The 23,928-nt window shown below is 36.0% G+C and overlaps 4 protein-coding genes across 4 annotated transcripts; 1 reads left to right on the plus strand and 3 right to left on the minus strand.

Moving 5' to 3' along the window:
- Nucleotides 1–1,515: 1,515 nt before the first annotated feature.
- Nucleotides 1,516–8,741, minus strand: zgc:165520 (uncharacterized protein LOC571872 homolog). The gene is made up of 12 exons (XM_046870053.1): nucleotides 8,649–8,741; nucleotides 7,453–7,488; nucleotides 6,547–6,621; nucleotides 6,335–6,434; nucleotides 6,068–6,142; nucleotides 3,834–3,904; nucleotides 3,506–3,614; nucleotides 3,259–3,332; nucleotides 2,961–3,095; nucleotides 2,645–2,755; nucleotides 2,143–2,245; nucleotides 1,516–2,038 (listed from the first exon to the last, which is right to left on the minus strand). Exons 2-11 carry the CDS (start codon nucleotides 7,480–7,482, stop codon nucleotides 2,168–2,170), a joined length of 858 nt encoding a protein of 285 aa, XP_046726009.1. The 5' UTR covers nucleotides 7,483–7,488; nucleotides 8,649–8,741; the 3' UTR covers nucleotides 1,516–2,038; nucleotides 2,143–2,167.
- Nucleotides 8,742–9,056: 315 nt separating this feature from the next.
- ndufs8a (NADH:ubiquinone oxidoreductase core subunit S8a) lies at nucleotides 9,057–14,340 on the minus strand. The gene is made up of 7 exons (XM_046870147.1): nucleotides 14,199–14,340; nucleotides 12,454–12,501; nucleotides 12,302–12,355; nucleotides 11,827–11,916; nucleotides 11,421–11,593; nucleotides 9,894–10,022; nucleotides 9,057–9,743 (listed from the first exon to the last, which is right to left on the minus strand). Exons 2-7 carry the CDS (start codon nucleotides 12,494–12,496, stop codon nucleotides 9,612–9,614), a joined length of 621 nt encoding a protein of 206 aa, XP_046726103.1. The 5' UTR covers nucleotides 12,497–12,501; nucleotides 14,199–14,340; the 3' UTR covers nucleotides 9,057–9,611.
- A 2,503-nt stretch (nucleotides 14,341–16,843) lies between these two features.
- si:dkey-9i23.8 lies at nucleotides 16,844–20,751 on the plus strand. The gene is made up of 6 exons (XM_046870133.1): nucleotides 16,844–16,912; nucleotides 18,404–18,593; nucleotides 19,081–19,219; nucleotides 19,336–19,499; nucleotides 20,020–20,098; nucleotides 20,697–20,751. Exons 1-6 carry the CDS (start codon nucleotides 16,862–16,864, stop codon nucleotides 20,698–20,700), a joined length of 627 nt encoding a protein of 208 aa, XP_046726089.1. The 5' UTR covers nucleotides 16,844–16,861; the 3' UTR covers nucleotides 20,701–20,751.
- A 1,584-nt stretch (nucleotides 20,752–22,335) lies between these two features.
- On the minus strand, nucleotides 22,336–23,612 carry tmem187 (transmembrane protein 187). The gene is given in 3 exon segments (XM_046870065.1): nucleotides 22,336–22,625; nucleotides 22,627–22,999; nucleotides 23,002–23,612. Coding segments are annotated over 3 exon segments (747 nt in total). The 5' UTR covers nucleotides 23,201–23,612; the 3' UTR covers nucleotides 22,336–22,450.
- Nucleotides 23,613–23,928: the final 316 nt, after the last annotated feature.

The raw sequence follows: 23,928 nt of genomic DNA on the forward strand, positions 1-23,928 counted from the left end.
AAAAAATGTAATTAAAGTGGCGCATCTCGCGTTAATTTATCTAAGCTAACTCAGCTAGCTAGCGTTAGCTTGGGTTTAGATACCTTTAAGTTCTACCGTTAATCCAGTTTTATACGTTATACTTCGTTCACTTGGCCTTAAAAACTCCCACCGCCCCGAATGCGCCTCTATTAAGAACATAAACGCTCCGGTGAGATTTCTTTGTCAACTTTTTTCAGTGCTGAGGGGGAAATTATGTCGCTCGGACCGGACCGCTCTCCGTGCATTTACGGTCAAGTTCCATTGGTGAAGCCGTTACGCCGCCATTTTCAAAATCGTCACGACGCCTCAGCGGCCCCTCGGACCAAGTCCCGCCCACTTGTGCAGTTGCTCCAATCACAAGTGAATGCGACACACAGGGGACAGTTACGAATGGTTGGAAAATATGTCAATCTTCAACACGGACCATACAAAATCGTCATAAATGTTCAGCTGCGTTTACGATGAAGTCCCGCCCACTGGCGCGTTTGCGCCAATCACAAGCAAATGCGACACACTGGGAACGTCTACGAATGGTAGGAAAATATGTCAATCTACGCCACAGCCTGAGCCATACAATAGTGTCGTGTAGATTCTGAAAAAGCAGTAACAGACAGTGTCGGTAACCACTAAGGAAGCAAATCGGAGAAATTACTGCGCGGACCAGTGATGTCGATCAATATTACAAGAAACTATTGGCTTTCAAGCTAATATTCCGCTCGTAACCAATCAAAAAGGACCCCCATGCGTAGCGCGTGGCTGGTGGGGAAACTTGGTGAACATTCAGAATACACTCATCACAAACGATTGAATAAATGTACATCCACTGCGTATAAAGTCATAATTTCGTTTTCTACCTTTACTCGCAAGGCGCTTGACATCCTATCGCTTTCCGCCGGTCCGTCCATACTCTCATGTAAAGGCTCGATTTATCCCGGATAATTTGCAACTCCCTTCAAATGGGCGAAAGACAAAAGAACACACGTTCACATTATAATCCAGTTAAAGCCATTCAGGCAGGATGGGCTCCATGACCGAATAAAAATAAGAGGTAGCCATGTACTTTGTTCGTCCGCATGGTCTCACCCAGGAGCACCAATGGTGCGTTTTTGAACAAGGAAGTGATTTCTGATTGGTCCACCACATGAATGGCAACGCTGATTGGCTAAAATATCTATTCCCTGAATTAACGTTTTAAACAGCAAAAATAAGATGGAAATTGAAAATATTAGTATTTTTGTTAATAATAAAGAGTGTTCAAGAGTTACGATGACTATAAGAGGACTGGGAGTACCACTGGTGTTTCTTTCACAGCCTTTACAACAAAATCTAAAATGTTATATTTTACATTTTTTATTAAAGGCATATTTTATTCATGGAGAAATCTATATTTCTATAATTAAGACCCAGATATTATTATATTTATTATCCTTCGTACAGCAACCAGACAGCAAACTAAACTGAGCCAAACTAAACATAGACAAGTAATGATTAATGTTAAGCCAAGAAAGTTAAAGCGTAATACACAATAAATTATATATATAACAAGAACAATTCAAATTTATTTCCAATTTCTTTGATTTATTTATTTAATTTATTTATACAACTGCATAGCATACCTTTTGTTTTGTTAAATAGGTGAACCCAAAAGGAAGAAACTCTCATGTTTTACACAGAGCCATTAAAAATTCATAAAATACACATGGCAGATGATGTAGGTGCATTACTTAAACCTTGAAAAATATAGTTTTCTGATAATCTATCTACCAAAGAAGAACAGGCTGTTTACAAAAAAACAAAAACAACTAGACATTATAATCTATGTAGACTGCTCTGTAGACCTACAAGGAATAATTAAAGTGAAAAAATGTTTTTTGGATAAAAAAAAAATTAAACAATAACAAACATTTGAAATAAAAGAAAGGAAAGGCAAAAAAGCCTGTGAGTCTACAGCATCGTCTTTTGATTGATGTCTAAGCCTCCACTTTGACTTGGGTCTTGGGCCAAATCTCCTCTTCACCTGTCATAGTGAAGAAATTAAAGCAAACAAAATAATTACATATTTCCATAGAGATGGTTAAAAACTTGTATGATTTCATATCTAAGATAAAGCACAGTCCATACCAAACCATTTTGCCCAGCAGAATATTTACTTCAGCCAGCTGTACATGAGAGAGCCAATGATGACCGCGAGAATGATGCAGCACAGCGTGATCATCATTTGTTTCTGTTATATTTAATGAAAAAAGTCAAAGCAGGAAGGTGAAGAATTGAGACATTTGGGGGGGAAACAATATACAAGCAAAAGCGAGCAAAAGCGAGAGAGATGAGCAGGATTAATCAAACAAACAAAAAGAAAACCAAAGCTAGACAAACAACAGGGGAAGAAAATAAGAAAATATACACTATGTGGCCAAAGGTAGGTGAACCCATGATTATCACACCCACATGTGCTTTTAAATATCCAATTTTAGGGGATTTTGCTCTTGTAATGTCTTCTATTCTTTTGTAAAGACATTTTACCTGAGTGTAGAGCATGGCTTTGGGGATTTATTGTCTTTATAAGACTGCTCAATTGCATACATGGGTGTGATAAACTTACAGTACACTGAATTTCCCAATTTACCCTCCGGGCTTCCTGCTGAAACTTGGCTGCTTTTTTGGTGTCAGCCACTGCTCGCTCCACAAAGCCCACAGATTGGTCCATGTTGCTTTCAATCCTGTCAATTATGCTTCCCTATGCACAAAAACAATGATACAACAGAGGTCAAGGTAAAAAATTGTATACTATTTCAATACTAAATCAATCAATATAGAATTAGCTATTAGTTTTATTAGTATTATCTGCCTGAATGTAAAAATGTACAGAAGACACAGAATCATTAGTGAACACTTAAAACTCTGTTGTAGCTCTGGGAAATACAAAGCTGTTGATGTTGTACCTGATTCTCCACTAGCATGGCAATGTCGACAAACATGTCATGCAACTCCTTAATGCTGCTCTCCAGTCGTATGATGTCTTTGTGTCTTGCTTCAATTTCACTCAAGGCCTGCTTGGAGATGGCTGAATCCATGATCTTCACACAAAATAAATATAGGTTATATTCGTTTCTTAAACAACTGCTAACTCATCTATGAATGCATGTATGAATGTACACACAAGAGTTCAAAAATTTAAACATTAAAAATTCAGAAAAAAAAACAAAAATGGTGCTGTGGCTTTAGGAAACACACACATACCCCTGCTGTGAAGACAGCAGCATTGCCACCATCCAACATCTCCTCCAGCTCCTCATCAGTGGTGCTTTTTCCGGCTGTTACATCAGATAAATGAAATCATTTAACATCCCATTACACACTAGATTCTTTAGGTATCATTAATTACTATCAGACTGCACAACTGCATTAACAGTAATGTAATTTTTGTAGAGTATGTGACATTGGATGCATACTATGTGTGTTTGGATCAAGTGTTTGTGGGACTTACTGATCTCTAGCTGTCTCTGGATCCTGCCTTTGCTCTTCTCTCTGAACTCTACTTGTGCTTCATTGTACCTGGTCATAACCTCCACAAATTTTCTTGCTAGGACAGCGTGCTGGGAGAAATGATAACTCAAGCTTTGTAGCACTTTTACATAACATTTGCATCAGTAACAAGAAAGGTTTAAATCTCAGGATTGCACAAAACCCGGTTTGAACTTTTAATTGAGAACCTTCCTCCCTGATTAATTAGTTGTAATTACCGTACATTTTCAATGCATTTTTCTAAATTATAAGCTACTTGTTACCATCTACTACAAATGTATATATGTTACCTGCGATTTTTTTATTCGTGTATCGGCGGAGACTCTCTCCTCTGCACTTAACTCCAAAGTCTGCTCGATACCTAATGACAAGAGTAAATATTCACTATTTTCCCAGAGGAACTATCTTAGGAAGAAACTAAGTTATAATATAATAGCAAATTTCTGTGGTATTGAAGGAACAATGCACATCGTGATTCTCGTACAGTAATCCCCCGTTTATCACGGTGGTTATGCTCCAAAACCGTCTGCGATAAATGAAAAACTGCGATAATTTTATGTATACAGTACTGGACTGTATTAACATTTTACTTCATTTTACAATTGATAATTATACTTGTATTAATACATTTCGTTATTTCAACATAAAATTCCATGTATATAAGATATATAAGTTTTTTGGTATATTGTGCTATTCGTGAGAGACCGGGAAAATCTGCAAAACAAAATAGTTATGAGGCAAATACAAATCTGAAATTAACCAGGGGCACGAGATTCAAACCGGGATAAAGAGGGGGATTACTGTAATGTGAAAATAGTAATAAATTCCTAACTTTTGTGGCGCTAAAAAGACAAAAAAAATTTTTTACACACAGATGACCTATTTTTTATTTATACAGTAATCATTCTGTTCATTAATTTGACAAAAGAGTAGCAGGATCAGTAAACATTTTCTATTTTCTATTCCCCTATTTTATAATGGTGCATACTACAAACCCGATTCCAAAAAAGTTGGGACACTGTACAAATTGTGAATAAAAAAATGAATGTAATAATTTACAAATCTCATAAACTTATATTTTATTCACAAAAGAATATAGATAAAATATACATTTTTTTGAAATGGATTTCAGTGGATCTCATTTTGGATTTCATGAGGGCTACACATTCCAAAAAGTTGGGACAGGTAGCAATAAGAGGCCAGAAAAGTTAAATGTACATATAAGGAACAGCTGGAGGACCAATTTGCAACTTATTAGGTCAATTGGCAACATGATTGGGTATAAAAAGAGCCTCTCAGAGTGGCAGTGTCTCTCAGAAGCCAAGGTGGGCAGAGGATCAACAATTCCCCCAATGCTGCGGCAAAAAATATAGTGGAGCAATATCAGAAAGGAGTTTCTCAGAGAAAAATTGCAAAGAGTTTGAAGTTATCATCATGCCCGTGATCTTCGGACCCTTAGACGGCACTGCATCACATACAGAAATGCTACTGTAATGGAAATCACAACATGGGTTCAGAAAACATTGTCTGTGAACACAATCCACCGTGCCATTCGCCGTTGCAGGCTAAAACTCTATAGGTCAAAAAAGACCATATCCAAGGCTCATTTAAAATGGACTGTGGCAAAGTGGAAAACTGTTCTGTGGTCAGACGAATCAAAATTTGAAGTTCTTTTTGGAAAACTGGGACGCCATGTCATCCGGACTAAAGAGGATAAGGACAACCCAAATTGTTATCAGCACTCAGTTCAGAAGCCTGTATCTCTGATGGTATGGGATTGCATAAGTGCGTGTGGCATGGGCAGCTTACACATATGCAAAGGCACCATCAATGCTGAAAGGTATATCCAAGTTCTAGAACAACATATGCTCCCATCCAGACGTCGTCTCTTTCAGGAAAGACCTTGCATTTTCCAATATGACAATGCCAGACCACATACTTCATCAATTACAACATCATGGCTGCGTAGAAGAAGGATCCGGGTACTGAAATGGTCAGCCTGCAGTCAAGCTCTTTCACCCATAGTAAAAATTTGGCGCATCATAAAGAGAAAGACACGACAAAAAAGACCTAAGAAGCCTGTTTTAGACAAGAATGGGACAACGTTCCTATTCCTAAACTTGAGCAACTTGTCTCCTCAGTCCCCAGACGTTTGCAGACTGTTATAAAAAGAATAGGGGGATGCCACACAGTGGTAAACATGACCTTGTCCCAATTTTTTTGAGATGTGTTGATGCCATTAAATTTAAAATTAACTTTTTTTTCCTTAAAATAATCAATTTTCTCAGTTTAAACATTTGATATATCTATGTTGTATTCTGAATAAAATATTGAAATGTGAAACTTCCACATCATTGCATTCTGTTTTTATTCACAATTTGTTCAGTGTCCCAACTTTTTTGGAATGGGGTTTGTATACTATTGATACAGTCTGTATCAGTGGTCCATTTAACCATTACCCAGTACACATTATTTAGTTGTGGGACGTGGCTTTTGATATTCATTTTTGTAAACAAAAACCCACTTTTGAGTTTATTGCGAACATTGTTGGCCAATTTCTTGATTTCATTGGTGATAGCTTCCAGGTCATCTTGTGTCTCTAAAAGCAAAGAGAACATTAGGTCAAAAATTTAAATGACGGAAACTAGGAAATGAGTAAAATAGCAACAATTAGCAATTATCAACAGTAATTTCTGGAGAAAAAGAAAGAGATGACTTTAAGGGGTTAATGAGAAGCAAAACTAAAACTATATTGTGAGGATATTTGTGATTGATGAATAGAAAGGTTTACTTTGGTCAGAGGTAGGTGCAGAGAGGATGACAGAATACAGTCGCTTGATCTCAGTCACATGCTCATCGATCTTATCGATACTGGTGCGGATCTCCACAATCTGATAAAAATCACACACACACACACACACACACACACATTAATAAATTAATTAATAAACATATGAGTCCCCCCTTAAAGTATATCTGCACTGCTAAAACTGACCGACATACCTGAGAAAAGAACTCATCCATAAATTCCTTATTTTCCAACTGGATCTCCACATCATCAGGCGATTGATCTGTTTTCTGATAGAAGAACTTACAGTCAAACACAAACTCACCAAAACATACTACCAGTGACCCATTTTGGAGCAAATCAGACAATGGCTTAAATAGGTCTGCACTGTGGAAAAGATGGTGGCCACATCATATGCCATTTGCAAAGGCCTAGAATGGGAGAAGTCATTCCCCCTAATCTCCTAAATCCTCTCTACCCCCTTTACCCCACTAGTTTGTGTAGGAGGAAACTGGCAGAATGCCTGAGAATGCCAGTGTTGTCTAATTGTTTTTTTTTTATTAAAATACCACATTTCAAATGAAATTGAAATGAGAAGAAAAACAGCATTAGGCTGATGACAAGTCATAAATGACTAGTTTACAATGAATTGATTTTACCTCATACCAATCACACCAGTCTGGCATGATCCTTTATTTAAACCTGAAATATACACGTTTCCTTTTTATTATTAAAATAATGTCTACTTGAATGAATGATTTGTCTACATTTTCACTCTCAGAAATAAAAGCTATACACTGTACATTTCTTTTTCTTTTTTTTACCTGTAGTGTATCTTGTACACAGGAATGTAATTGCAGAGTACCATGATAATGATTATTAAAGAACATAACTGGACATTAAAAGCTGTTAATGTACTTTTAATTAGCTTTTGGAGTATACAACAGTCACCTTTTAAATTACAATTTATTAACTATTTGTACAAAAGATGTACCTTTAACAGAAACATCTTGTAGTGGCATCTTGTAGTGACCACATCACTGACCCTTTTCTGACATTGTAAAGGATAGATATCACATTCTAAATAATTTAACTGATTGAAACAGAAATAGAAATCTTACTTCTTTCAGCTGTGCCAGTCGGTCCTTCATCTTGGTCTAATTTTAAATAAATGATTGTAAATGTCAATCAAAATTGAAATAAATATCAATGGTCAGACTGGAAAAAATATTATCAAATGAAACCACATATTATTATTTAACTTTAAACAGATTTAATGCTTAAATTATAGGCAATATTGTTTATTTCCAGAGTCAAAAAATAAACAATATGACATGCAGTGCCTTCTCCATGTAGTATTTCTAAGCCTCTCACAAAGGATTAGAGTAACAGTTGTGAGTTGCCAGATTTGTACTTCAGTTTCCAGTCTAGATTACACAACGACTTCTGTATCAATAAATGATGAATAAATTCCAAAACACTTCTTTTGTTCGAGTAAAAATCTTACATTTATATATTTTTTTTATTATTTTCAATTTCTTTTTTGCAATGTTTCACAGATTTTCAAATACAACGTGTGTGTACTGTATGCATTATTTATATTATTATTTTGTATTATGTTTATGCGGTTCAATTTAATTGTGATTTATAAAAGTTAGAACGTTTTTCTTGTTAAATAAAGTTATATTTTTATATATATACCGGGTGAAAATGCATACTGGATCCGATTGTATTCTTTGGATCTTTTCTATGGAATGATCTATATTAAATAACTAAAGAAACAACAACCTGGCAACCCTGAATGGTGCGTTTAATCTGTCTCTTCATGGACGCCTCTCAATTACCGACAAATGACGAAAAAGCAAATACGGCGCATGCGCAGTGCATACATTATAGCAGAAAATTCCTTTAGTCCCCCAACAGGATATTTGAGAGGGTGTTAGTTTCCATGAATTTATAGTTCAATTAATAGTGGTGATTAATTATAAACATAGATTAGTCATAACCAAATATCACAAGGTGCACAATATTATTATATTATTTTTCCCCTTGAGTCTTAACAACTTTCAATTGATTTTTTATGTAAATGTTTATACTACTAACCCCATCCCCAAATTCTTTTACATTTTACACTAATGCAAAAATGTTAACTATAGAGGCCATCAATTAATCTTTGTTATACGCCTTCAGATCAGGTGACCAGTTGTTACCCCAACAATGCAACATGTAAAGTCTTTCCTTGCAGTCATCATACTGCAGTGTTCTTAAATATTATGTTAAATATTAACATAAATGTAGTAAAGCAACCAAACAATACATTTTTCTCTCTGTTGAGTCAAGCGTGCTTCTAAAGCACCAAATGATCTTGCCCCTTTCTTCTTTCCGTTCTGATTTATCCTGATGTGCTACATCTGCATGAAGTTTTTTTTTCAGTTGAAGATGAGCAGTCTAAAGAACCATGAGGTTACTGTGGAGGGTTAACTCAAGAACCATGAAGATGGATTTGGACTGTAATTAAAATAAACAATCGGTTAAAATGGCTTACGACAAAATTTTTCCTTGTTACCATCTCCTTGCTCGCTTGCTCATTATTGATCAACTTTGAGACAATGTCCACTGTTAAAAGTGCTATGCAGTTAAATTAAAGAAAAAACAAAACAAAAAACAAAAATTACATTATATTATTTTGTCAACCACATCACATGATGATAAAAGAAGAAAGCTCTATTTTTCCCAACATTAATTTATTCAATACAGGTATTTTGTACAGTTATTATAAGGACACACAATCCTGTCTGTCATTCTGTAAGTCCTAACATCAAAGTAACAACACAAATGTTCTTTCTGCAACACTTCGATTGCTGAGCTGTGCGTGTAATGTAAAGTATTTTTGTCTCACATGTCGCACCCCTCTGAGGTGGGCTTCTGGGACAGCGTGTATGTGTAGAATGTGTTGAGGAAACTGTACTTCTATGTATGTGTCAGCCAGTGGTTTTGTACCAAAATACAGTATCCAAGTGCCATGTTTTTTTTTTTAAAAGAGCTTTTAGGATTGATAGGACTTTCTGGACATACATTGTATTTTTACCATTTTAATTATTGAAGAGTCACTCAGTATTCCATGGTGTCTGTGCTGAAATCCATTTGGCCTCTTAACCTTAATTAGGAGTAGATGCTGACCAATTTATTAATGATCTTTATTGATGGATAGCTGATATTTGGTCGGTCGGTCGGTCAGTAAGTCAGTCAGTCAGTGTGTGCCAGGACCCAGACAGCCTGTCTATCTATAAAGATAGTCGGCTTGAATATTCCCTGCAATTTCAGCCTCCCATTTGTCTCCATTATTGAGCAGCTTTTCCTTGTTATAGAGAAGTTCCTCGTGAGTCTCTGTACAAAATTCAAAGTTCGGCCCCTGAATAAAAGATAGAAAGGAACAAGAGAAAAAAAAAAAAAGAAATAGTGAAACATGTCTATCTTGAAAAACACACAAATGATCATTAAGACATTAAACATCACTATATTAAAACATATATTGGGGACAAGCAGATTGACTAAAGCTTACCTCTACAATTGCATCCACAGGACAGGCCTCCTGGCAGAAACCACAGTAGATGCATTTTGTCATGTCAATGTCATAACGTGTTGTTCGCCTGCTTCCGTCAGCACGGGGTTCAGCTTCGATTGTAATGGCCTGGAAAATGACAGCAGATAGATTCACGTTTTATACATTTACAAAAAATTGGAAAAACGACATTTTCTTTTGATAGAACACTCAAAATGTGTAATATGGACAAATGTATTAGGACACCTGACTATTCCAGCCATTATGTGGTTCTTCTTACCACAAAGTTAGAAGCACACAATTGTTTAGGATGTCTTTGGCGGTCATAGCATTACATTTTCTTCCAGCATGACATTGCCTCTATGCACAAAGCCAGCTCAATGAAGATATGCTTTGCATGGGTTGGAATGAATTACCTTGAGTGACCTGCAATTGAGCTCTGACCTCAAACCTATTAAACATCCTTGGGATAAATTGAAACACTGACTGCATTCCAGGCCTAGTCATCAAACAGCCTTTTGGCTGAATGAGCACAAATCTCCACAGCCACACTCCAAAATCTATGGAATATCTTAATAAAAGAATGAAGGTTAATATAACAGAAATTGGGAATAAATGTGGAATGGGTCGACAAACTTTTGTAAAAAGTTGGTAATGAAAACTAAAATGGAATTTTTTTTTTAAGCAATTTATGAACATCCACTGGTTTAGTCAAGTCAAGTCAAGTTTATTTCTATAACGCTTTTCATAACAGACATTGTCTCAAAGCAGCTTTACAGAATTTAACAGTTAAGGTGAATGGTGTGTATTTATCCCTGATGAGCAGCCATGGCGACTGTGGCAAGGAAAAACTCCCTTAGATGTTATGAGGAAGAAACCTTGAGAGGAACCAGACTCAAAAGGGAAACCCATCCTCATTTGGGTGACATCAAGAGTGTGATCATAAATCTTTAGTGCATATTTACTGAACCATACAATGCACATTTGATAGATAGATAGATAGATAGATAGATAGATAGATAGATAGATAGATAGATCATTTATAATCTATAATCTGTTTTTACTATTATTATAAGACTGTCAAAAGAACATTTTTCATAATCTTACATTCCAGTGCTCATGTTAGTTCGCTCTCTCCAGTGTTCTGTATTGTATAAAGATTATAATCACACTCTTGAAATCACCCAAATGGGTTCCCCTTTTGAGTCTGGTTTCTCGCAAGGTTTCTTCCGAATAACATCTAAGGGAGTTTTTTCTTGCCACAGTTGCCATGGCTGCTCATCAGGGAATAAATACACATCATTCACCTTGATGGTTAAATTCTGTAAAGCTGCTTTGAGACAATGTCTGTTGTGAAAAGCGCTATAGAAATACACTTGACTATTGTCCATCATTATTAGTCACAAATGCAACAAAACTCCTAGAAAGAAAATGTGTAAAGCTCCCAATGTGTAAAGCTACCAATCATGTAGTTTAAAGATTATTAAGCTATAGAAGGAGCATGTCTGTGAGTATGTTTGCGTATACCTGTGCAGGACAAATAGCCTCACACAGCTTGCAGGCGATGCAGCGCTCCTCTCCAGAGGGGTACCGGCGCAAAGCGTGCTCTCCCCGAAAACGTGGGGACAGTGGACCTTTCTCAAACGGGTAGTTAATGGTGGCAGGCTCCCGGAAAAGATAACTCATAGTCATTCCCAAACCTAAAACATAAAAAAAATATGGCATAAAATTTTTAAATCCAATTCCATGACAATTTGGTGTGGCTTGATCTTAATTAATGACAAGTTTCATAAACTGTAAAGCAGTCATGGTTTAAATAATGCTTAGGAAAAATAGAATGAAAGGTAATGTTTTCTTATGATAGTACAGATGTTCTGAGCCCAGAGTCTGTACATGTGCATTGGGGTTTTAAAGATAAAACTGAATTACTGACCTCGGAACAGCTCTGTCCAAAGCAGGGTCTGAGCGGCTCGATCTGTGATGGACTTCATATCATTGAGAGGTTCCTGAGCATTCACAAATTCTACAGAGAAAGAGGGATTATATAATGCACAGAATGAATGCAGGGGTTAAATCTAAATTTTCTTTTTTTGTAAGTCAGGTTTTTTTGTTGAAATCAAAACATTTATATATTCTCCTACTTAACATCAAATAGATACAATACTTATGTTGCCATAAGTGATCCCTGTTTTTTTTTTTCCTTCACTGTTCATTCTTCCCAACTCATATGGATCCATTAGGAGTAGTCAATGTGCAGCTTGTATAGCAGTATAGATTTACTGTCCTTCCAGTAATTTTTTTTTTGTGTGAGATACTGTATATAATATTCTCATTTGTATTGCACTTGTTTTTGACATAGTGCCTAATTTTCTGATTTTGTGTGCATTGATTAATACGAATAAACTTACTGTAACCCTCTCTTTGCGCTGATAAACTGAGAGGACGCACAAGATTGTGGCTCACTACAAAAGATGAGAGGGGAAAAAAATAAACACAATATAAAACATATTCAAATGTACACAATAAACCAGAATGCATTTCCAGAATTTAAGCATCATACCTGGCCTGGACATGGAATAGAGAAGACGTAACGTTGCAGCCATCACACCTGGAATAAAACACACTATAGTCAAAAAGCATGAATTTTACTATATTAACAAGTAGTACATGGATTTTAGGACCGGGAATGGGATATGATATATATGAATCTAGTTGTTCTACTCTAACATTACACACCTTTTTGTTGTTGCTTACATGCAAGTAAACTAGCGTAATATAAGGGTGAGTCAAATGAAAACTTTAATAGGGTTAATTACATTAGTGAAAAGGTACATTAAACTCGAATCTTCAAAAGCAACTGCTGTTAAATAGGTCAATCTCATAAAAAAAATGAAAAAAATGTAGTAAGAGGAAAGAAAATAGGGGAAGATTATGATTTCATAATATTTAGAAATTAAAAAAAAAAAAAACTAATGCAGGTTTATAGTTTAGTAAAACTAATACAGTAAAAATATACAATAGAGTTCAATGCCTATTACAGCTATATTCAAGCTATAAGTAACATTGTCATGTGTTTGTAATATCGTTGACCTTTATTGGAAGCCATAAATCTGGTCCTGATTTTTTAAGGGATAAAACATTCACTTATATTCCCTACATTTAATTTACATGTTTTGCAGCTTATAACTAAACAAAAATGTTAAAAACATAGCTCTGTGTGGGTGGCATTTTCCTCCTTTTATCCCACTCTTCTTATATATGGCATGACGGGCCAAAGATGTTAAAACTGAGATTGCACATGGGCCCTAGTTTAGGCATCTCGTATTTAAACATTATATGTATGTTTACTTACTTTGGAGCTTGAAAATAAACCCTGCGATCATTTGGTGTTGGCATGTTCTCTGGATTTTTAATTTGTGAATTTACCCTATGAAATTTGTATAGATTACAATTTGATGATAGTCAGGATTACTTTTTTTTTCACAATAATTGTGTTTGCACGACTCTCAAAACTGTTTGCTGCTGCCCCTTGTGGTCAAACGTGGTAAATGTCACTATTTTCATATTGTCATTACTGGAACATTTTCCTCAGATTCCCTGCAATACAAAAGCCTTTGGAATTCAGCAACTATGAATCCTGCTTCTTCTGCGCTGCATTGTTCAGAAACTTTCAATGTTTTTAGAGATGCTTATAAAAAAAGGGGGGAAAAACTACACTACACGACTCGCACGCCACCACACGGGCGCGAAGTTTTGTACCGGAGGAAACACAAACACAACATTAGTTCCGCTGAACTCAGGTCCCATCATCTGTTTCCCAACCATATTTAAAATCATATAACAGCATATAGATACTTTGTTCGTCCTAATGTGCTTGCAGGCGTAAAAATTAATAACATTCTGGAAGAAACACACCCACACATATATAGAATAACGTGAGGGGACAGGTTTCAAAAACGATTAGCTAGTATAAGAAACATTAGCTTGTTAGGATGATCACTCAAACAGTGACAATTTTTCTGTATACATTGACATTTAAGTTGATAAATAGAGGATTAAATATATCCCCTGTCCTCTGGGATGAGATTTAAAACACTGCTCTACACGAACATACACACAGACTGACTGCTGCACTCTCAAGGACTTTCAATGACTGTCATGCTCTTGCACCCAAAATCCGCAGTTAGCATCAGGTTTGTCTGGACCAGATAATACACAACGTGTTTTAGCTACAAGATGAAAAATAGCCACGCGTTAAAATCTTATAAAGACCAAGCTGCACAATTTAATTCAAAAGACACTCACCGGGTTGTCGCTATTTGGCCTTCTAAACCAGAACAGCGGACGGGTTAGGAAACGCACATCCAAGACGACGGAAGTATCACTGACCACGTGACCAAGTTTTCCTTTTTTTTTTTTTTTTTTTTTTTTTGTTGTTGTTGTTGTTGTTTTGTTTGTCTTTTTTTTTTTTTTTACCCCTCTCTTTTTTATTGCAAACAGGAAACTTACAATAAACAACCACGAAACAGATGTAAAAACAAAGAAGAGGAGTGAAGGCATACAGACATTACAAAAGCATAGAATAACATACCTTTCTCACCATAAAATATCAAAGGTTCTGACATGTACTTAAAGGAAGTAAAAAGGGACTTAATATCAGATTGTCTGGTATTGTGTTTTTATTTTATTGACCTTTAGATTATGAATCGTGTTCTGTTGTCTTCTTTGCCATATTATTGTACTGCTAAGTACTTAAATTCAATAATTTAAGCTTCATTATTATTAATAATTATTATAATAAAGTATTAGAGAGAAGTGGTAGTTCAGTGGTTAAGGTTGAGTGTTCAAGCCCAAGGATCACCAAGCTACCATTGCTCCAGGGTTACTAAATATTGGCTGGCCCTTCACTTTGACCCCAACTTCCGAACAAGCTGGGATATGCAAAAAAAGATTTCACTGTGTTGTAGGGTATATGTGAAAAGTAAAACACAGGCTTCTTTTTTTATAAATAATTGGAGCGTTATTTTCGATTTTCACACACAAACACATACATATAAGGAGATGTTAGCTCAGTGGTTAAAGTTTTGGACTCTGACTTGGAAGGTTCAAATCCCAGAACCACCAAGCTCCCACTGCTGGGCCCTGAAGCTCAGTTGAAAGTCACTCTGGATAAGGGTGTGTGCCACATGCTGTAAATGTATATAGATAGAGTGCTTTATAAATTTCAAATGAAAGTGTACAATTTTCAAATATGCCAGGAAAGTTGGGGTCAGAGCCCCTGGAGCAGATAGGCTTTTTTAAGTGTCATGCTCAAGGGCCTAACAATGGCAGCTGGGCAGTGTTATGGCTTGAACCTTATGATAAAAACCCAGAGCTTTAACCACTGAACCACCACAACCACACTTACTGTTCACTGCATGTTATACTCTTTTTATGTATACATAATTAACTGAATTATGTTTTGCATGTGACTGTTGCAGTACCTTTTGTGACTACTGAAGGGACTAGGGACTAATACTAAGGGACATTTGTTAGGTTCTTCTTGGTTCTTGGTTTACATTTGTAAAGCACTGCTACATAAATTTGTGTGTATATATATTACTTGCGATCAAACCTTTTAAAAAACATACAAATGACAAACGTGGCGGGATTGCTTTTTTGTCGGGACTGTCGGCATGCTGCATGTTTTCATCTGATGTAAAAAACAAACCTTCTTCCTTCTTGCTATGCTGTAGAAGACTTTTTTGTTACACACAATGCAAATGTGTTTTGTGATTTAGATGCCACCAAAACTTTATAAGCAAAAGCATGAAAAATTATAGCGCTGGAAGGTTCTCACAAGGATAGTAACACAAACATGTACCTGTGTGCGTCATGAAATGAAGTAGAAACAGCAGAATAAGGGGTTTATTGCTCATGCTTAATGAAGCAGTATACGTTTAATTAAAATCAGGGGCGGTGTTTATCCCACTTGCGTTGATGTGTGTATGCACATCCCATTTTAAGCATTTGATATTACTTATTATTGGACTGTGGATTGAGAGACTGCTTCTTTACTCAGAAAGTGAGTATTCAAATAATAAAGTTTTATTCTATTATTGGAAATCTAGGGTTAGGTTTAGGACTGCCAGTGCCAATAGTAAATATAGTTACAGATCATCACATTTCTTTTACTGTCATTTATACTGTTGTTATTTAAACGACATTTTGAAATGATCCAGGAAAATAAGTGTAAAGTTCTTGTGTATTGTGTATTTTACTGTTGTGTGTATTTATTGTGCTGACTTTGTAGTTAACATTAACCTTGCATTTAAATTGTTATATTGTTTTCACTGACATTATCACACATTAGCATTTTGCCGTTCATGTTTCAAATGTTTGGATATTTAATAAAAGTGTTAAATAATGTATGTTAATAGTGGGGAAAATATTAATTTATCATTTGTGTTTTTATTTTTGAATGTGATGTAGAAAACAATGACTGATGCAAATTTCCACTCACATTAGAATTATTTCGTTAACAGTAATAACAACTGCTAGAATAGAAATCTATAGATTATTATGATACAAATATATTATACAGTAGTATGCTGCTTACATTTCTGCCATGTACACACATAAAATTTCATATTTTCCCTTTCACCAAAATATAAAGTTATGTACATTATATTAGCTATACGTTTTCAATCTGTGGCAATTTCCAGATAAAAGAAAACAATATATACTTTCTCTGGGGTGCCCTTAAACCTTAAAATACATTTGATGATCATTTTGGACTATTTTTTTACCATAAGAAAAAACATGGCCTAAATCATAGAATAAACTAAGAAACAAATATAAAAAAACCATTTAATGACTATCTTTGCTGTTCTCTTTTTCTAGTGGCTACAACTAACACAAGTGAATTTATGGAAGAGCCATGGTCCAGTGTGGAGAAGTCTGTGCTCGTGGTCATTCTTAGCATTGAGATGGTGCTGGGAATTCTGGGAAATGGCCTGATCCTGATTGTTAAAATAATGGTGAGAAAAATTATACATTTATTAGTTCCTCTTAACTTTTCTTAAATCTTTTTTACTTTTTTCAGGGATTTAAGCAGCCAAAGGACAGCAGGGACAAGATTGTAGACCTGCACAAGGCTGGAATATGCTACAAGACCATCAGATTGTTGCCTTGGCCATATGTTTTGGGTCATTGCCATGCTGGAAGACCTGTACATGACTCTTCTTCAGTGTTCTGGCTGAGGCCAGACCGTTCTTATCCAAGATTTTTCAGTGCATGGCCCTGGTCATGTCGTGAAGGTACAGGAGGACTTCACGACATGACCGGGGCCATGCACTGTAAAATCTTGGATAATATTTCATTCAGGTGTTCTTTGGAAAACTTTAGATGGGTCTGTTCATGTGCATTCTTGAGCAGAGAGACCTTGGTGTGTTACCAATGGTTTTCTTGGTGACTTGGTCCCAGCTCCTTTGAGATCATGAAAAAGCTCCTCCTGTGTAATTCTGGGCTGATCCCTAACTTTTTCATCCTTAACCCATGAGATTTTGCACAGAGTTTCAGAGCAAGGACAATTGACTTATCTTGTATTTTTTCCATTTTCAAATGATCATGCCAACAGTGGTGTATTTCTCACCAAGCTTCTTGCTGATGATCTTGTAGCCCATTTCAGCCTTTTGCAGGTCTTGTCCCTGATGTCCTTTGGCAGCTCTTTGGTCTTGCCCATGGTGGTGGAGAGGTTTGAATGGAAGAGGTTGATTAAATGACTGGTGTCTTTTATACACATAACCAGTTGATATTAGGAGTTTTTTCCTAAAGGTACAGGACTAATACTAAATACTTTTTATTGTTTGAGTATTGCATTTATATTTTTGTTCAATGTCATTTAAATGTAGGTCAGTTTGTTTTTTTGCAAATAAAATCCAAATCAAATTGTTTCAGAACAGTGATTATATATAACAGTATTAGATTAGATTAGATTTAACTTTATTGCCATTGTGCAATGTACATGTACAGAGCCAATGAAATGCAGTTAGCATCTTACCAGAGGTGCATAAGTGGCCTACGTACAATAGATAACAGTAGATAAATAAGGTATGAAATCCATATATACAGGGGTGAGGGTGAATAATGTACAGAAGGTACAGTAGGTAATAATATATGGTATATATTGTAATATATAAGATTATGCATAGACAGACATGTCAGAAGATAATATACTTAAAAGACATGATATAGTTATGTAAAAGTTTGAATGAATGTATGATACAGTATATACAGTATAAATATAGGTGGAATGTACAGTAGTGCAAATGTAAGTTAAGGATGGTGTGAAAAGAAATGTGAAGTGGATAAGGAGTGCAAAATACTCAGAAAGTGACATGGCAGTATTGAATCAGCTGTTCAGTGCAGTAACAGCCACAGGAAAAAAAGCTATATCTAACTTCTAATAAAGTGATTAAATGGTACACATTTTCTGCATAATTTTTGGTCTGTACCTCTGTCTCTCACAGTGTAGGAATCAATATCAGTGTGTTTACTGGCTCCCATTTGTCAGTCTCACACTCTCTGACTTGTGTTGTGCCATGCTGATCATGACCAGTTCTTTACTGGCTGTCCTGACCGGAGGTCAGAGTTCACCATGGTGTGAGGTGGTCAGCCTGTTCAAGTTCACCTTCATCACATCCTCCATTGGAAGCATAGGTGAGAAATTAAACCATTGGCAACGGTAGACCAGTATAGCCACAATGCCACATGTAAACTTCACCTAGCTTCTTCATAAATAACAACAATTATTATAATATATTTATCAGTTTTGCTGTTCTAAAAGCAAATTAGAAATAGATTTACATAATGTCATACATTATGGAATCCTAATTTGAATAAAACCAACAAAGCTTAATAAAATTAATATTTCATCTTATGTTCCACAAAAGTTTGATATTTCTCTTTAATCAATGCAAAACTAGTATTGTTGGCCAACACTTTGAAACATGCTGTTATAATGACTTCTGCTTTGTGCTGAGCTTCTACACACCAGTCAATATAGTTTTCTTAGAACATGAAACCTTACTATGTTTTATTTATTAAGTACATCTCATTTGACACTTGCCAAAATGCGCATATTGACCTTTTTTTTTTTATTTAATTGATTCATACATTTTCTTTTCTTCTGTCTGTTGAATGACAGCTCTGCTCTGTGTCCAGCGATATACTGGCCTGCCCTCTACTAGAAGATGCTTCTCTGTCATCGTAATATTGGCATGTTTGGCTACCTGGTTGTTAGGTGCTGTGTTTGGCGTGGTTCCAGTGATCTATGATTGGGTTAGGTAAATTTGATTCATGAAAATATTCAACACAGACTAGAGAAGAAACTATTTCTCCAATGTTTGGTTTAGGTTGTTAACTAAGATAATTAAATCGTTGAATCACAACTGTGTGATAGGTTTGACCCTGCAGAGATGCTGTGTGCTGTGTTTTGGGAGAGCAGTTACTCCGACATGATGATTTACATCCTCTCCTCCTTAGCAGTCACGATATTCCCATCTCTGCTGCTCATTATCGCCTGCTTCTTTTTAACTTGGGCTGGCTATGGAAGAACTGTGCCAGGTATGATAAATCCAGACACCCATAATAATTCTAATTATGAAGGTCTTTTTCTATGACTTAAGCTTGTAGTCTCTATCTGGAAGATGTACTGACAGTACGCATGCACAAATATTTAGGCACATTTTATCACCATTTCTGACACTATCTAGTTTTGACTAAACAATCAAAAATGCACGATCATGACCAAGGATGAAAAATGCATGGTAAACATGATCATCTTTCAGAGATAAAAAAAAATCCATTAGTTTTTTAATATGAGGTTTAATTGAAATAATTGACATTAGATTCATTGCTATTAATGTAATAAGAAAAATACATAGAATTACAGCAAGGCATGGAGCTGATTTCTTTTAAGCCCAGAGTGTACACTGATTCAGTGAATCAGTCTAATCACTCACACTGGGACAAAGTAGAAAGCATTAAAAAATATTGGCACAAATTTAAAGTGAGTAGGTTGCACAGTGTTTTCCTATTTGAGACAAAAAAATGGCTTTCAGAAACTCTTTTCTCTGTTCTGTAGTCAGACTGATTTGTCATCTGTCACGTCACTGTTGGTGGGAACTTATCTGTTCTGCTATACTCCTTTTGCTGTGTCAGAGGTGAGTGGTCCTTCACATTAACTGGAAATGGATTTTGTAACCAACCCCAGCTATTAGGGTTGCACAAGCCTTAGTGCCGGTCCCAAGCCCGGATAAATGGGGAGGTTTGCGTTAGGAAGGGCATCCAGCGTAAAAACGTGTGCCAAATCAAACATGCGGATGGTCCCCTAATGGGAGAAGCCGAAAGAAAGAAAGTTAACTGCAGATGCATAAAAATATAAAATCTGTATAAAACATACAAACAAAAAAAACTGTTTTTGAGGTGTGAAACAGTTCTACCTTTTACACAGTGAATTATACTTGTAAAGTGTCTTATTGTAGGATTCGAACTTTGATAGTTTTCTAAGGGGGACAAACTGAAGACCAAAAGAGTTTTTTCCTACTGCTATAAACATTATATTTATGTGCTGGGAGCTGTGTTTTATTACCTTAATTACACTTTAAGGTCATTACATTTCCTATGGTGATTTATTTTATGTCAGATTTTGCACTCAGGTTTATACAAACAGTCAGCTGCAAACAGTTGACTTAATTTTTACAATTATTTATTATTGCATTAACAAATTCAAAATTTTGTGTTGTCATAAACATATTGTAGCTGATTCTTCTTGGGAGGCTGGATCTGTCACCATCTCCTGAGTGGCTGAGAACATTTTCAGCAATAATGGCATATCTGGACTGTAGTTTGAACCCCATCATTTACTGCACTAACCAAGAGTTTCGAGAGGCAGTACTTGCACTTCTTTGGACCAGCAGAAAGTCAACCATCCCTGAACCAGTACTGACTAGCATAACAAAAATAGACACATAATATTGGTGTGAAACAGAGACTAAGATTAATAAATATCATGTTGTTGGAAAGCCAAAATGATGTTGCCATTATTATTATTATTATTTTTTTTTTTAAAGATTACCACCTTTTCTCAGAAACATAAATCATATGTCTACTACGTATCTCCTAATTTCAAATAATGGATTTGTATTCAGTTGTGTTTTACTGGTTTTTGTAAACCATTGGAATATTTCAAGCATTGCAGCAAATACAACCTCATGCAATTAGGTTTTAAAGCCTTTTTAAAGTCTTATTACTTTAATAATGTAAAGAAACAAAACTAAACATTCATTAAAAAAATGAAACAATCTATACAAACATTCATAAATATTCAAACTAGGCCCATCCACATTTTGTGGTTATTAATCATTAGTGATATATGACATGATATAGACTATGTATTTTTGAAGCATTAATGTTAGGCAAGCACTCACTTATTCGTTAATTTCTCATTTAGAGGATTCAATGGACACCATCTGCGGAGACACAGAGATGTGAGCCACTGGTTTTCTTGCAGTGTTTTTAATGTGATTTTTAATTACTTTTATTTATGCACATACATGAATTGCAAATAAAAAAAATAAAAAAAGGACAGAATGTCATAAAATATTGTACTAGAAATCTCTGTACTGGGTAATAAAAATAAAAAAGACGATTGCTCTACGTATAAAGTATTTTATTGCACTTAATAAGACTGAATGTAAGCCTCCTATGTTTTATTTGTTTAATCATATGTAATTTCATGCTAAATGAATTGATACAACCATTTAGCAATTACTATAAGGATAGCTCATACTTACCCAGCTTTAGCATCATTATATTGAGAATTGAACTTTGCATTTTAGCACATTACACATTTAGCTGTAGGATGAATAAACTTCCACTAAGGTAATCCATAAGAAAAATAGCATTTTATTGGTTTTGTGCCATAATTAATTTAGTTGTCATGCTTCTTCTGAAAACATTGTATTACTAATGTATATTATTCAAATCATTTGAGTGTGTACCATAATATCTATAATATCACTTCAATTATTGTGTGTGTATAGTTTGCATGAACAGTTCTGCAATTAAGCACCAATCAGTGAACAGTTGACAGCTTTAACTGAAACTATAATAAATGGATATTCGTGGAAGGCTTTTGAACCTGGTTGCTCTCAAGGATTTTTCCTCGTACCGTCTTCTGGAGTTTTTCCTTTGCCACAGTTAGCTGCTGGCCTGCATATAAATTAAAGTTGTATAATCTCTGTAAATCTGCTTTGGGACTATGTTCATTGTTAAAAGTGCTATTCACTTGAAACTTGAATTTATCTAAAGTGGGTGTGTGTGTGTGTGTGTGTGTGTGTGTGTGTGTGTGTGTATATATATATATATATATATATATATATATATATATATATATATATATATATATATGTGTGTGTGTGTGTGTGTGTGTGTGTGTATCACTTTAGATCGACTCAAGTTTCAAGTGAATAATTTGAATTATACGTGTGTATATATACATATACACTCTGATTTTATGAGGCATGTTTGTGCGCATTTTGCGTAAGGTGCGTCAGAAAGCAGAAGCTGTAGTGGAACTGCAGTATATCGCACACTTTGGACCAAAAGTGTCCAGTGAGATTTTGGAAGAGCGAGAATTTGGCCAGCTCGTGGTCCAGGAGCTTTAAAAGCACGAATCCTGCACACGAGCGCAGCCTGGATGAAGTAACGCAAAGACACCGCGTCTCCGGCGGTGCGCTGAGCCGCGGCCGCCTGCAGCAGCGCCGCTGCGATGTGAGCTCCGAGAGCCAACTCAAAGCCGCGCTCATGCAGCAGCGCCAGCGCGTAGCTCGCCAAGGAGCACACCTCCGCAATCAGCGCGTAGCGAGCCGACCAGCCGTGCGTAATGGCCCGACACCACACCGGCACCCAGGCGAATATGGGCAGCGTGAACCACTGATCCAGGACAGAGGGCGCGCGGCGCAGCGTGGCCAAGCGCGTCCACTGAACCGGGCCGTACGCCAAAGCCATGAGCGCGAACACGTCCTTTGCGTACGCCGCACGGGATCCTTTATCCTCCTGCTCAGCCAGTACACACCAACCACAATGTAACCCACGTTCACCAGACAGTTAAACGGCATGGCCAGAAACGCAGGCAGCAGATCCACTCTCTTCTCTGCGTAGTGATTGTAGGACATGTCCACCAGCACATTGTCGAAAATGTCAGTGTTTGCCAAAGCGATGCAGAGCAAGAACGGCAGCAAAACGTGCACGACTGCTGACATTTTCAATAATTACCTTATTCAAGATATTAAAAAAACAAGTGCGCAGGTTGTTATTGTTCCGCACTATCTGGACAGGAAAACAACATCCGCTTGTATAGGAAGCACCAGAGCACAAGAGTATCTTTAATATACAATTTAATTCCTTCCCTAAAAAAGCTATATAATTTTAAAGGCAACGATAAATGCAAATGTAGATTTGTAAGCAATACACTTTTCCATGTATTTTCAATAAACACAAATACACATATTAACACTGGAACCAACTGAGCTTTACTACAATTTCTATATATTCTGAGAGGACTTTTATTTTCCGGATGTACGCAATGACACTGGCCAGGTTAGATCTGCTGATCATTAAAAAAAAAAGTCAACTCAATTACTTATAATATATGATATAATACAATCCACATACATTAAAAAAAATGATAGCAAAAAAAAAAAAAGATCAGTATGCAATGTCAAGAAAACTGTTGATTTCAAGATTAGATGTAAATGCAGTTGATACAATTTTCTAATGGTCGATTTGCAGGACACTTGGTTGACTCTACTCCTTGTCCTTAGTGTTCTTTCAGACCTGGATATTCAAAAAAGACCAAATTTGTTGAAATGTGCATATTTTTAGGCTAATCATATTAAGCGTTTAATGTTCTCAACAACAATTTGTTGGTCAAAAAATTTGCAAGAATCTAATACATACTTTAAATGTCTTCCTGCTCTATCCATCCTGG

Source organism: Silurus meridionalis, chromosome 2 (assembly GCF_014805685.1).
Source record: "Silurus meridionalis isolate SWU-2019-XX chromosome 2, ASM1480568v1, whole genome shotgun sequence".
In the NCBI taxonomy this organism is placed as follows: Eukaryota; Metazoa; Chordata; class Actinopteri; order Siluriformes; family Siluridae; genus Silurus; species Silurus meridionalis.